Source organism: Stylophora pistillata, chromosome 12 (genome assembly GCF_964205215.1).
Source record: "Stylophora pistillata chromosome 12, jaStyPist1.2, whole genome shotgun sequence".
Classification (NCBI taxonomy): Eukaryota; Metazoa; Cnidaria; class Anthozoa; order Scleractinia; family Pocilloporidae; genus Stylophora; species Stylophora pistillata.
Window position 1 is genome coordinate 23,624,188 of NC_142530.1, and position 15,881 is coordinate 23,640,068.

The following is a 15,881-nucleotide window of genomic DNA, read 5'->3' on the forward strand; positions in this document are numbered from 1 at the left end:
ATAAAACATAGAGCTCATTTTTGCAGCTTTAGAAGCTTATCAAGATATGATTTACACGCCTGGCCCCAAACTATTAGCCCATAGCTCAGATAAGGCGCAACGAGAGATCTATAGATATTTATAAGAGTGTGTTTTGGAACAAAATGCCGTAGTTTAGATATTAGACCAATGGTTCGACTTATTTTAAATGTTATATGATCAATATGATGTTTCCAAGTTAGATGATTATCAATTAGTATCCCTAAGTATTTTATAAATTCCTTGCATTCTAAAGCTACATTTTTATTCTGCTCGTTATCATAATTTTAGGTTGATAATTAAATTTTCTTCGAGTAGGTGAAAATATGACGAAATTAGATTTTTTTAAATTCAGGGTCAATTTATTTACTGTTAGCCAGTCATACAATTTGCAGAGCTCCTGGTTAACAATTAACTCCAATGACCTAAGATTTTTGTCAGCATATAGGATATTCGTGTCGTCAGCAAACAAAAAAAACTTAAGCTTTTCAGAGCACTCTTGAATGTCGTTAATATAGATTAGGAAAAGTAGTGGGCCCAAGACGGCCGGAGCCTTGCGGTACACCACAAGTAATATTACTTCTAGCAGAAATATACGAATCAATTTGAGTTGTTTGGGTTCGGCCTTGTAGGTAAGAAGAAAACCATTTATTGATGACACCACGGAAACCATAGTGATCTAGCTTATGTAGTAAAATTTTATGATCTACAGTGTCAAAAGCTTTCTTTAGATCAATAAAAACTCCACACGAAAATAGGCGTTTGTCCATGTTTGTCTGTATGGTGCTCACAATATCCAGGATTGCATGCTGAGTTGAAAGTGTTTTACGGAAGCCATATTGAGATGGAGAAAGCATATTATGTTGTTCAATAAAAGATTCCATTCTCTTGAAAATCAATTTTTCAAAATGTAGCATGATGTAAAATCCGTTGTTGTCCGTGAGACGTAAATATTTCAGCAACGGACCAAACAATCAATCGGCCCCTTATTATAACAATTGTATCGAGAGTATATAAGGTATGGTACCTGGTCTAAGACGTAGTGTAATATTCTGAGGAGAAACTTTGTCATCGCGGTCACCATCTGACTCGTTGTTCTGAAAAAAAAAAAAAAAAAAAAAACACATAGATAATAGCTCTTAAGTGTATGTACTTAAAAGAGAAGGTTTAACATCATCTAGAGTGACTTTAAAAGTGTGTCGATGATATTTTGCAATTGACGGATCCAAATCAATTCAATTTTTCATTTTTTAAAGCAACTTGTTTGAAAAGCAACTCTGCAACCCCAGTACAGGTACTGTGGTGTATTGGGTGCCATGGAAACAAGTACTCATATCAACATTAGTGGTATTCCTGTATGACTACTGAATGATGTAAAAGTGCAGTAATCGAGAAAGATGACAATATTAGGTTATAAAGAGAAAATATAGAAAGTAGTGTGGGAGTGACTGTCACCTAATGACCCACTGATTGACAACAGGTGCATTAGTGTACATCAAAACGTGATCATGTAAACCGTTATCAATTTTCGCCATTTACGGCTTGCCCACGCATATGAAACAATCCATAGCTTCAAAATAATAATCAAAATTAATTTAGGCTTGTTTAACTTGCTGTCGGTGGATACATTTTCCGCCCTGTACCTAGCTTACCGAATGAACTGTAGATCCAGATCCTGGATTAGAGATCTTTTTGCATTTATTTTGTTGATGGTTTCTATGGAGGTCGCATCTTCTTCTCGGTTGATCTAAATAGTGATAATCCTATATTTATATTGTAGGGATAGAAAAACAGAAAACGACATAAGAAGAAACATTGTTTTGCAATATCTTTAAAAATAATTTCACAGCAAGTGGAATATCCACCATTATTAGCAAATACCGCACAAGTAAAGAAAGCTTTTCGCGCGCGCTGATTGGCTAGTTTGAGGCGAATAACGTACGATTCACCTCCGAGCAGCCGAATTGCACGTCAAGAGTTTAATTTCCGACCATTTTTTGGTATATTGAAAGAAATTAACTTATTTTTTTTATATCTGTGGGGTGTATACTAAAACAATTATTCACTTCGGTGCCGGTGAAAGTGGTGGATATTACTTCGCCACTTCGCAGCTCAGTAAATATCCACCACTATTCACCTCCACTTTGGTGAATAACTGTTAATCATGGAATAGGTATCAGATTAAGAAAAATTTTTATATATATCATCCTCAGGTCGGAATGTTCGAGAAGAGTAGGGCATTGTATGCCATTTGAGAAACATTTTATCCGATTGACTACCTCTGAGTCCGCAGTACCTGGCGTTATTCTAAGGCAAGCCAATTGGCGATAGAATAAAGATGCGTTCAATACATATTTAAAACCAGTGTTAGTTCAAGAGGTCCGATAGAAAATAGAACTCAAAGATGAAATTATTGACTAGAGTGCATTTCGATTTAGTACCGTATAGTTAACGACTAATCAGAATAAAGGTTGCAGACGAAGAAGCCAATGCTAAATGGTGAACAAGAGCGGGAAAACGCGTTTGAACATGCCACCATTGTTTTTGTTTTGTTGTATGATTGGTTGATAAGATGGCAAGATGCTGAGGAGGAAACGATGACTAAATAAGCTGGGAATGAAAACAGATTACTTCTTTAAAAAAAATTCCACAGAATAAAACTATTGAGCTTACGGTGTCTTCACACCAACTACACTCTGGACTACCCACGATGCACTCTGTGCATGTCTTGTACTGTCTGCAGTCAGGATCTGTAGAACCTGGAACCGAAAGATAAACCACAGCTAAACAAAGATACCAAAAGGTGGCATGTGTCCCTCGCACCTAGACTTAAAAGGAACGCGCCAAAAGACTCACAAAACTTGTAATTTGTTTTCCTCAGTGAGACAACTTTGTTTGAGCCACCGGTTGTAAATAAACAAGACAAACCAAGGATGAAATCGAACTGATTACATTTTATCAAATGATCCGTACAGCCTCGTGCGGGCAATCCCATAGAAAACCATACTGAGAGCTGACGTGTGTGGGGCCGGATGGGATGACGTGAGCCAGTCCGGGAAAGGCCGGCCGTGCGACCTGAAACTTACACAGCTCTTTTGCATTATATGAATGAATTAGTCTTAAAATAAAACAAATAAGAAATTGAGTCGCGCTTCTCGATGAATTATGAGTACCCTCTTTTAAATCGAAGAAAAAAAAAGGAAACATTTTCATTATAGAACCTTTTAGAAGTTGTCTAGAGCGCACCCTTCTTTTTTATATATATACATCCTATTTTGGTTGAAACAATTTTAGAAATTTTTAGCTCTTAATATCATATGATAGATGCCTAATTAACGAGTTTGGTCGGGCTGGATGGGACAATATTTAGCTCGACTGGGACAATATTTAGCTCGACTGGGACAATATTTAGCTCGACTGGGACAATATTTAGCTCGACTGGTACAATATTTAGCTCGACTGGGACAATATTTAGCTCGACTGGTACAATATTTAGCTCGACTGGGACAATATTTAGCTCGACTGGTACAATATTTAGCTCGACTGGTACAATATTTAGCTCGACTGGGACAATATTTAGCTCGACTGGGACAATATTTAGCTCGACTGGTACAATATTTAGCTCGACTGGGACAATATTTAGCTCGACTGGTACAATATTTAGCTCGACTGGTACAATATTTAGCTCGACTGGGACAATATTTAGCTCGACTGGTACAATATTTAGCTCGACTGGGACAATATTTAGCTCGACTGGTACAATATTTAGCTCGACTGGGACAATATTTAGCTCGACTGGTACAATATTTAGCTCGACTGGTACAATATTTAGCTCGACTGGGACAATATTTAGCTCGACTGGGACAATATTTAGCTCGACTGGTACAATATTTAGCTCGACTGGGACAATATTTAGCTCGACTGGTACAATATTTAGCTCGACTGGGACAATATTTAGCTCGACTGGGACAATATTTAGCTCGACTGGGACAATATTAAACGCACGGTCCTCTGTCTCATTCAATAAGTACATAATACGTCAATTGGAAAGTGTTTCCAATGGCACTGAGTCTGTCCTAATCCGTCTGAATACTTAATTAATCCATCGTACGATATTCCAAAAGCTAAATTTGGACCTAAATAATAACGAGATTATTAGTCGTTCAAAACTCAACAACACGACAGGCTCACGTTTTTTTCCGTATTAATGAAACGAATAGGACACGCTTTGCGCCACTCACGACTACTATAATATCCAAGATCAAAGAATCCATCTCGACAAGGCACTCAAAATTTAAGAAACTCATCGTGATAACTAAAACCCAAATAACTCCGGACTTTGACCTCAAATCTCGACCAAATGCTACATATAAACAAATAACTATATCATAGCTATCTAACAAAATACTTTAAAACACAGTCGAACCCTCAAACAAGATGTTTTCTTCTCTGCGGCATTAACTCCCCGTTTCATTTTTTTGCCGATGAATTTGAATCGACAAGATATCTTACTTTGAAGTTTTGAGTGATTACAAAGAGCATGTTTTAGATCGTTGAAGGAGACATAATGTATGATTCGATCTTACCGTGATATATAACAATCGAGTAATGAAGATTCTGGGTTTCTCTGAGCTACTGACCATTTGAAAAATCAAGGGCAGGGACTATGGCGTGAAAATCAAAATTCATTTACGGAAATAATTTCATAGGAAAAAAAAAAGCATACTGTTTCCTCTATAGTTTATCCATGATAGTGGAGAAAGATTCTCGCAAATGATTTCATCGACAAAAAAGGTCATTAAACGAGTTTACCAAAAAAGAAAATAATGCAGCGTTATAATTCTTAATCGATACCCGTCCCCCTAAAATTACTCTTTCTAAGTAGACGCTTGTTTACTTTTAGCGTCATTATTATTAGTAGTGTTACTATCATCATCAATATATTCATCGTCGTTATATGTTACTATCATCATCGATATATTCATCGTCGTTATATGTTACTATCATCATCGATATATTCATCGTCGTTATATGTTACTATCATCGTCGTCATCACTAACATCGCTATTATTAAGTAAATATTATAAAATTATCAGCAAAAATTTGATTTTTCAAAGTGGACAGTTAATGGCAAAGTTTTTTCATTGTTTGGCAGCAGACATTTGACCTATAATTGATGCTGTCTTCTGACAAAAGAAAAACCTCTCTGGAAACAGCTGTATTTTTGTGTTACGCTCACCTCCACATAGAAGGCCATATAGTAAAAGCTGTAAAAGTGCTACTCTTGCTCCCTTTAACATGTCTGAGCACTAAATAATCTGCAAAAGAAGAAGTACACTTTGTTAAGAAATGTTTTCATTAATGGAATTTTTACACCATTTGAAGGAAAACAATTTTAAAAGTGTGGTTGATACTAACCATCCATCAAGAAATAGGCGTTTAGGAATGACAAAGTCATTTTGAAACATTGCGAAAAGCCTTCGTCTGTTTTTTCGGTCTAGGCCTCCATTCTCAAACTTTTGTACTCTGAAGTTGCATTTTTAATTCAGCCATTGCGCTATTTGCAAGCCTTCTCAATGGTCGGTGAACCAGCGACACTGACGAGGTTGACTACTACTCGATAGGAAGTATTTCGACCATTTGTTTGTTTTTGTCTATTAACTTCTTTACTAAGAAATTCCTTGCTGATTTTTAGCGATTAAAATCAGCCCGAAACCATTTGTTATCGCTCCTGTAGATGAAGCACATCTCAGAGATATTTCCACCAAAAATTGCTCTCGTTTTTTTTCCCTTAAAAAAGCGATGCCGCTCATCACTTTGACGAGAAAAGACCAAACGAATACTTGATTACATACAAAAACATCTTACTTTCGACCATGGAATTTTTTTAGACTCTGTCCGCCATATAATTAACCCAACTATTCAAAACTTTCTGCCCAATGATAAAGTTTTAATGGAACTAAGATTTTATCAAGTACAGGTATCTCAAGTTTTAAAGGTTTATTTTTCCAACTACTAAATATTTTGGATAGGTCCCCTTTTTATTGAATTCATTACATAATTGTCCATTGAATTGACCTTTACGACATGATCTGATACAATTTTGACGCCGGCGGGTCATGTTTCGTCAAAAAAGGAATATTTTCACGTCTCAATAAACAACAAAGGATATTTTGAAAGTCTACAAGAATTTATCGATGCGAAAACAAAGCAGCCCCCATGAAAAGTTCTCAAGGGGGCTAGTTATCAAAATATAAGATGAATTGTCAACAGTTTGCCATTAGTTAGTGCTCGATTTTCTTCTTTTCACCCTAAAGAGAGAGGGGAAAGTTTTAATTAACCATCACAAAACGTGGTTGAAACAATTAACTTGTTTACTCCGCAACTGCATGAGCATCTTAAGTCGTGAGGGAATGAAGCCGAGAAGAGGAAGGTCTTGCAAAGGGGTTAACCAGACATTACAATGTGTTACCCACAAACGGAAATGATCCTAGAAGAACTATTCCTCGATTGCTGAAAATTTAGTGACTTAACGTTTTCGTAGCGACCATAGTTGTTTACAGGCTCCAAGGTCATATCACATCATCTCCATATCATAATCACGAGTTACGTTGCCTTTGCGTCTACCAAAATATTTATTCAAATGATTCTGAAAAACATTTCTCAACTAATAGGGGTTTCTTTAGATAGAATGGTAACAAAATATTTAGACGAAAACCGGTATTTTCGCGGCAATTAGGGGACGAAATGGTTTGATTTCAAAAGCCAAATCGACTTTTCCTGCTAGGCGAAAGGCCAAAACTAATTACATGATACGATGGTATGGTAAAGTCCAAAAGAACTGTTTGCGCGGAATTCTGTTTACGTCAAAGGTGAAAGTTTGTTTATAGTTACAAGACGAAGGGCGGGGTGAGGGGGGAGAGTCGAAGAGGATGAGTCAGTGTTACGAAATGGTTCATGGCGAGGCACTTAAATCTACGCTATGTAATTCAAGGAAGCCATAGTGTGACCTTCATTTTGAGATACTTCTCGACGACGAGAAGAGTAAAAAGCGTTAAATGGCAAAGTTGTGCTCCCTTTTTCAAAGAAGAAAAAGACAGAATCGAGAATCATACTCTTGTCAGAGGAACATCTTCTTAATGACAACCCCCTCCTGCTCCCTGTGGACGGTTTGCTCTTCTTGTTTGTTCAATCAATGATGAATGACGTTTTGATTTAGTTTCTATGTCTCTTGTTGCAGTAAGCGTCTACCTACTAACTTCATTCTGCAGTAGCAGGAGCCCACTACCTCCTACCGATAGATTAATTTCGAGAGAAACCAATTCAACATGCAGATATCATTTAGAGGTGCAAACTTACTTTGCCACCCTAACCGACTTAACGTACGCAATTCGATGTTCTCACCATAAATACCACTAGAACGAAACATCTGCTAAATTCGTCAGCCACGCTTGCCGCCTCCGTTAAATCAGAAAAGTGTCCGCTGTGAGAAGGTTTCACAGCAAGTTTATCAGCACTTAAATAGGCTAAGCCAAAGCTATGTGTACCTACCGCTTGATACGGCTTGATAGTCGGTTCTCCTCCGGATTTAACCTACAATATACAGATACAATATTAATAAATAGAAACGGTTCAATTTATGAAAGCTGTCTCAGAATAGAACTTACCTTTCCCGAAGCTTGTAAACCGTACAACATAAAGAAACGAACTAGCGTTGCTCCTTGCACATCAAGCAAGTGTACAAGCGAGACGCTTGTGAAACTAGCTGGGAGAGCTTGCTGACAGACGTTTGGCGTCTGGTTAAACCGCGTAACACGATCTACATCAGGCAAACAGTAGATACCAACTCGCTACCTTGTTTGCTCTTTCCGAACTGTAAGTTACGGACTGGCATGGGTTGTTTCCTCTCGCATTCATCTCTCAAGCGCGAAGCACGCGGGCCATAAGTTCGAGGGGAAAAAGATGAGTTTCCGTAACTTACAGTGCGGACAGAGAAACGAGGTTATCAAGATCTTAAATGTACCTCCAATGTATCTCCAGTTCAAATAAACGGGGCTAGAGAGATTCAAGCATTTTCAAACAAACTTTTGAATTTAGCGGGCCGCACGGTGAAATATGACAGTGACCGCGAGATCAAATAAAGAGTGGTGTTGAAGTTATTGTAACCTCAAAGCACAATCAGCTCTTAGATTTCCGAACTTACTTAGCAAGCGCTCCATAAAAGGACCTTTTTCACGATAATTCAAGTCAATACGTAACTGACGTAGAAGCCTTGAAATTTTCCGCGCAAGTATGAGTTAATACTTCTTTAGTTCACTAGTTCAGAGGATTATCTAATTAATCATTCTAAATTATTTAGGGGATTATTTCATTATTAATTTCAATTTTATAAGCCTTAGTTCCTCTCATGTAAGATATTTTCACGGTTCCCGTTCAAGTTTACTTATCTTGTGTTTATACGTTTACATCAATATAGAGCAGTTTGCGGTTACTTTAAATCAAGTTCAGACTAGGAAATAAAATAACGTTAGCTTGTTCTACGCTTACTGTGGGATCTGATTCATCTCATAATTAACCATTTCCAATTATAATAATTATCATTGTTACTGCTTTTTATTTTTTAATCAAAATGCATAGACGGTATTGTGCTCGTTTGCGTGAATTCTACAGTATTGGGACACAACACAAGCATATATACCAACAAAATTGCTTCAGCTGAAAAGCTCTACTGTTCAGTTCTCCGTCGTAGTTTATCGAGTAGAAAGGCTAAGAGAATTGTATAAACAACATCGGGATACTTATTTCAATCAAACTTCTGACAATAGAAATTAAATTTCGTTGATTAAAATTACACTCATTCAGTGGCGCCGATGCGTATGCTCACAAAGTAGTCAAGACATGAACATTTTGCTGGACTGAGTAAACGTTCTGATTTGTAAAAGCAACAAATGTGTTTATCATCTATTTACTCAGAGAAAGCAATATCTCACTAAACATCAATCGGTGTCAAAATTCATTTGAAACCAAAACACTTCGAGCTTACTGACAAATGTTCACGCGACCTTGCGTGTACGTTTGAGAGAAGGCAACACTGACTTTAAACAGAGCTTACAACCACGTTCAAACAAAAAGAACCTCGAATTAAACCTTATTTGCAGGTTGATCCCTCTTTACACAATCGAGAATTTTGTCCGATTTGTTTCTTTATCTTATGCGTAACCTCCAAAGGTAAAGAGATGCGATTCAATATTTATCAGGGACGATAATAACACGCTTACATAAAGTAACACATCCCCCGGGTAGAGGAGGCGTGAGAAATAACGAGCGAAGCCTGGCTCAGGCGAAGGGATTTTTCCACCAAATTCTCGCTTTTTTTTGGCCTCCACTTGCTCCAAGCATAAGCTACTGAGTGACGACTTCAATTAAGACAAGATAGAGGATGAGGAAGTGAGATCTTACTTACGTAGTTTTTGGTTCAATCTCCTTATATCAATAACGTGAAAGAAACTTGTAACATTTCAGCTTTGGAATGGGTTGAATGCGCTTGAGATCTGTGCATGATAAGTGTTTTTCGTCTTGTCAGTTCAAAGCTCAAGTGTACCATTTGCACACAACCTTTTTGTTCACGATGGTGACGTCATTTCCTTTTTTAAATAAGGCATCTTACAAGCAAATTTACGTCGGAAATAAATAAACAATCTTTAGAGAGAAATTGAAAACTTGATGTTGAAAGGCGTGCAAATTCCCTGTTGTGGAGATAAGTAGAGGCTGATTGCCTCTCGATTCATCGCATGTAGGGCAGCATAGGACAGCTCAAACCGGCACGAGACTTTCCCTCATGTTTAGGGGAACTGAATCCTACGATTGCGTGTCTTTTTGCATTCATTTCTATTTAGCTTTAGAGGAGCGAGACAAAGTCTCGGTATTTATTTTCGTTCACTTCTTGTTATATCATTTGCGAGAAAATTCGTCTTTTTCCGCTTTTCAAGCCGTAAAACCATAGCCTTAAAATGATTAGCAGCGGTTGAATGTGATGTCATTGGTGGGGAATCGAAATGAAACATGTCTCTCACTTGCAAAGGCCGTAAATCAGTGCATAATGAGTGAAAACCTTACATTGATCGGTCTTCGATCATTCTGCAAATATGAGTGGTTTTGTAACTTGTCCAGTTTGAGGAGAATTATTCTCCAGGCGAAGATCCGGTCGAGAACCTTTCCGAAGAGTTTTTTGCACCGGCTCGCTCAGTGGTAAATCAGCCAAGGCAAGGTCTCTTACTTTCAACACACTTGGTCTCGATCCTCCATTCCTAGACAACCTTGTTCCTTCTGGTCTATTTACAGCCGAATTGTTTGTTCGTCGATTTGTTGGTTTATTTCCTAGTTAAGTGAGGTGGAGTGCGCAGAAGGAGCGCGCTGTAGAAGGCGCAGAAGCAGGCTCTCGTTAACGCTAAGAAGATTCCTTAGTATTGCACTGCACATCCTGTACTGAGCATAAAAATCTCTTAATCAGACGAATAAGCGCTCGAGCATTCTGAGAACACGGTATTGCTTTTCAATAAATAGACCAGCAGGGAAGAAAGGATATCAAACAAATACAAATAGTCTCTTACTGAATTTCGTGACCACGCCCACTTTATCGGCCCACTCAAATTGAGTACGATTTTTGGATGTTATATCATCTTGCCGACTCTCTGTATAAAAAGTTAACAATGTACCACCGAAATATTGAACTATAATATCATGGCTTTCCATTTTGTGTATTTTTTTACTACAAAATAAAGTTTTTCCCTCGTCATTTTCACCTTTTCCCGAGCGGGTCCTTCAAAATTATGAAGGCGTTCGTGGTCAAAACAAGACCGAGCAAGGAGTCTTGGGCGATTTCTCTCTTACGCAAGCGAAAATTAAAAATGTACCGGCAAAATCAGAGAGAGGAACAAATTTCCTTTGTTTTGATATGTAAATTGTCGAACAAGGAGCAGATTGAACCTCGTCAAATGGCTAGTCAAAACAGCCACACCTTCCTCCTTCTGCTCGTTTCCTGTTTTATAAGCGTGAAAGCAGTGGGAGAAGAATCGGGTAGCTCGGAAAGCGATTCGGGTATTAATTTACCATCGTTTACTTACGAGATAAACAAGTAATAATTGTAAAGTTATTTTCCGAAAGAGTCGGAATAAATACATTTTTTTCAGGTTAGATTGCTGTTTTTACCCTAAACGTCGTCCAATAAATTTTTGTTGCAGCCTACTAATCTATACGATTTCGAAGGAATGTAAAGAAGATGACAAAGAAAACCGTGAGTCGGTCCTCTCTGCTGTTATAAGCAAAGTATTTGAACGATCAGGTATACGAGGTATAATGCTCAATAACCGAATTCTAGAGGTCTTCAGAAAGAAAATATTCAGTCTCCAAAAAGCAGTCAAGAGAGCTAGCAAATGTGGCGGAAGGCAATTGAATGCACTTCTTAACAAGCTGGAAACGGGTCCTCGGTATCAATTTAAGGTGTATTATAATGAGGTTGATGTGCATCAGCTTAAAAATGAGAACAACCGGTTAAGGGGAGAGAAAAGAGCTTTAGAGGAATCGCTAGTACAGGAGAAAGCTAAGCGATTGCGCATTGATCAAAAAGCGCGGGAAGCTCTCGAGACAGTTGAGAAGAAAGGGGCCTTCTACAGGAAAAAATTTAAGCAAATAGTGAAAAAGGTGATTAAAAATGGTAAAAATGGTAAAAAAGGTAGAGGCCCTGCTAAAAAAAGGTTTGATGAGTATTCCAACCACCATCATAAGAGAGTAAAAAACCAGCTGAAGGAGGAGTGCCAAACTACACTGTCCTTTCTTGGACTATACAATTTTGTTGCCACCAAAGTTGAAGTCTTTAACACTGATACTTATCAGTATGAAACTTTCAGTCTTGTTGGAGAGGGAGAACTGGAATTCACAGAGACTGATCCTAAGGAACTTACTAATGATGACCTTGACAATATCAATATGTGGCTCTATCTGAAAGATAAATTCAATATTTCAAATGAGGCCTGGCATGAAATTGCCATGAAAGCCAGTGGTGTCCCAAATTCATATTCCATAAAGAAGTGAATCAATGAACTAAACAGCAAATGGGCCTTGAGACCAACTCCAGGGGATGCTGAGGGTGTTCCGTTAGGATTTGCAGAAACCTTACAAGAGCATATTGTAAGGCTTCAGAAAAATGGAGAAATCAAAGCTGGACAAACCATCAAGATCAAGCTTAGTGGTGATGGAACGAATATTGGAAAGAGGCTTACAGTTGTGAACTTCACCTTTACCATTCTGAATGAAAAGGAGGTGGCAATGGGTGAGAAAGGGAATTATGTACTTGCAGTTATAAAAAACTACAGAGACATATGATAATCTAAGAGATAGCCTAGCAGACCTTCGAATGGAAATGTCAAACTTACATGAAGTAAGTGTAAATAACAGCACCTATAAACTTGAGTACTTTTTAGGTGGGGACTGGAAATTTTTAGGACTGGTCTGTGGTCTAGGCAGGGCAAATGAAGATTATGCTTGTGTGTGGTGCAAGTGTCCCAGGCAGCAACGGTGGGACACAAGTAAAAAGTGGTCAATTAATGACCCCACATTTGGTGCTAGAACCATTGAGGAAATAGCAAAGTTCTCCACTGCAAAAAAATTCAACTGTAAAGGAAAACCTTTATTTGATTTTATACCCATGGATCATGTCATCATAGACACATTGCACCTCTTTCTCAGGATTTCAGATGTTTTAATTGACTTGCTCACAAGAGAATTGAGAAGTGATGCTATTGAAAAAAAACATCTTCTCTGATGGATTCCCAAGGGAAAAGTATAAACACATGGCAGGTTACGAAGAATTAATCAAAAGTATTGGGATCTCTTTTAACTTTAGAATCAACAAGGACAGTAAAAAGCTGGAATATAGAGATCTTATGGGACCAGAAAAACTGAAACTCTTTCAGCACATAAATATTCCTATGCTTCTTCCTCAATGCAGCAAAAACAAAATGTACAAGTGATCTGGAAAAAATTTATGGACATAATTGGTGATTTAAAACTAGATTTTACATCTGAGGATAGTATTCTTGAATTGCAAGGAGATATCAAAGCATGATTTGAACTCTTTCTCAACGTGTACCAAGCAAAAGATGTCACTCCCTACATGCACGCACTTCATTGCCATGTCCCTGAGTTCCTGTCACTTTATCACAACATTGCATATTACACACAACAAGGCTTGGAAAAATACAACGGTAGAGCTTCCAAAGATTTTTTCAGATCTACAAATCACAAAGGAGTTGATGCCCTCCAGCAACTGTTTCTGAAGAAAAACAGGATTCAGTTCCTAGAAGCAGCAGGATATGAAAGAGTTAAGAACACTTATGAATGCAGTAACTGTTTTAACGAAGGCCACAACATCAAGACCTGCACATCACCATGCAAACATTGTGCAGCTCCTGTGTGCTGTACACATCTTGTACAGGAAAGTGGCAAATGGAAGCCGAGACGTCAACCTTAAATTAACTAGAATTAAATTAATGCCAGTATGTTACAAAACAAAACATTTAGTACTTGAGGATTTACTGACTCTAGTCTTCCCTCAGTTTGGTAATGTTAGTCACGATAAGATCACCTTTCATTTCTCATAAACTCATTACAAATTGTCATTTCCATATTTTTGGTTGATTGTTATTTCAGTGATTGAATGATTATTATTTCATCTGTTTGCATGGTAGTTGTTCCTGTTACCATCACCTCTTACAAACTGAAAATTAATAAAGTAACCGTTTTGAACTTCTGATTTAATGTATTGCTCCCCAATGATTTTGTATTCTGTGATTGGACTTCTTTGCCCCAGCCAGTATTTGACAGTTCCTGGAATTACACAGGCAAAATCTCCAGCTGGATTTAAAATTCTTTCGTCCCACGTCAGCCCAAGATATGAATCAAGCAGCCTATTTGACTGCAATCGATAAACCATCTTCCCTCTATGAACAATACCAGGCAAAACACAACCAAGACCTTCCATAAAAACATCCTGGTCAACGTTGAGGTTTATGTTTATATCTGGGTCCTCTAGCCTTCCAGACCAAAGCCTTTTCTTTATTTCACGAAACAGTTGGAAGTAAAATGATTGTGTTCTATCCTCAAGGGATGTTTTCGATGGAATAAACAGGCTTTCTTTACGAACGAACGGAAAATATTCAGATGGTTCACCGTCCCCGAAGGGTCTCCACTAATCGAAGCGTGTACTGTAGTGAATTTTCAGTCTCTTGCTGGGTTTGTCAACCTCCGTGACTTCATCATCATATAATTTTGTATCTTTTCTCTATGAAATGACCTTTTTAACAGGGGTGTATGCTGAGTATTCGTTGCAGAATCGCTTTGGTTCTATTATCCCTCTCTTTGGCTTGTCCACCATTTTGAAAATTTGCTCAGGAGGGCATCTGGGTTAGCGGCCGCGCCAGGCTGGAACCGACAAAAACAAATGTCCATCGCAGTGGGGAAACAGTTTGATATGAGGCACAATGGTCTCAAAAGCTCTTAAATGAGCACGGAACCTATCTTTTTTCGTTGTTGTATTTTTCGAAATCATCATAGGCAGGAATCTTAAGGAAAGTTTAGTAAAAAATTCCCGATAACTTTTTCTTCTGAAGAATCACCTTAAGCACGCACGTCCGAGAAGTCCGCGAGATTCGAGCCGAAGAGCGAAGCGAGCCCTGATGAGAAAGATATATAAGGGTCCCCTGACATACCCCTCGCACGCTAATATCGCTCACCATTGCCCGCTAGCCTGCGAACAGGCTCCCCGTTCAATCAGACGTGGGGACACGCTTCGCGCCGTTGTGCTCCTCCAAGCCGGGAACCTGTTCGCAGGCTATCGCCCGCGGGCTTTCCGGCCACGCCACTCCCCTTGCAAGGCCAATGAATGAGTGCCAGCTCATACGTAGGCAACCCTCTTGTCTTAAGACATGTCAATACCATATGCTGAACAAAATTTGTCGTGAGAAACTTCTTGAAAGGAAAATTAAACCTGCGCTTTCAAGAGAGTACAAAGGGCTGGAATTCCATACTGTTCTGACTTCTTGCAGTATTCGGGAAAGATTCTATTTTTTTGTATTCATGAATATGATACTCATAAATTTTTCAGAAACAGCTCAAGTAGATCCAAGAGAATACCACAAACAGTTAACAGTTTATATTCTATGCAGTAGTAGATTACCTAGTTATCCTTACCTTTTATGCCCGAGAGTTTGTTTACGTGGACAGGTATGTTGAAATCGATGATCCTCCGTAAATTGGCTGCTGTATTTTCTTCCTTTTTCAAGGTTAACCTCTTTCTGTTTTCTTGCCAGAAGGTAAGTTTTTGTTTTTGAATAACGAAAGTAACAGACCTGGGCTGAAACTATGTCCCCGTTTGGTTCCTAGTTTAGTGACGGACACCAGCACAAATTTCCTTTGGGAGTAGCTTGCGATGATTACAAACATTGAAGTCATAATTGGCTATCACAGTTTGCATGTCTGTAAGACTGACTTTCACCAAGAGCCATGAATCTGTTTTTTGGGGTTGGTGAAGGAGCTGCCCAAAATTCGACGCCTACGTCCTTTTGATTGATTTACTTTCTGCTTTTTCACCTTCTTCTTTTTTGGCGTCCTTTTGTAAAAGCGCATAGTGCCCACGAATTGTGCATAAAAGTACTATTATGCCTCAAGCGGGATGGTGGCCACCCACTCAGTCTAAATGCTTCCTTCCAGGTAACCGGAGGACTTTGACGAATGGAGACATGCAAAACCGCACCATCCGACGGAGCACTGAAGTAACCATTCCAGAAAGGAAATGAAGCTGAATTGAG

At 38.5% G+C, this 15,881-nt stretch overlaps 1 protein-coding gene across 5 annotated transcripts in view; it reads right to left on the reverse strand.

Annotated features, from left to right (window-relative positions):
- The window catches only part of LOC111326339 (integrin beta-PS), a 43,631-nt gene that overhangs the window by 17,742 nt on the left and 10,008 nt on the right, over positions 1-15,881 (reverse strand). The window contains exons 1-6 of one of the 5 annotated variants that reach the window (XM_088740426.1): positions 9,482-10,580; positions 7,570-7,611; positions 5,258-5,320; positions 2,692-2,777; positions 1,671-1,781; positions 1,046-1,115 (exon numbers count right to left, since the gene is read on the reverse strand). In XM_088740426.1, coding sequence (XP_088596552.1) covers positions 1,046-1,115; positions 1,671-1,781; positions 2,692-2,777; positions 5,258-5,318 — 328 coding nt within the window. In that variant the 5' untranslated portion in view covers positions 5,319-5,320; positions 7,570-7,611; positions 9,482-10,580. Of the gene's footprint in view, positions 1-1,045; positions 1,116-1,670; positions 1,782-2,691; positions 2,778-5,257; positions 5,337-7,569; positions 7,612-7,685; positions 9,410-9,481; positions 10,581-15,881 lie in introns of those variants that run through there. The other 4 variants (XM_088740424.1, XM_088740425.1, XM_088740422.1 and 1 more) reach the window with 4 other exon arrangements.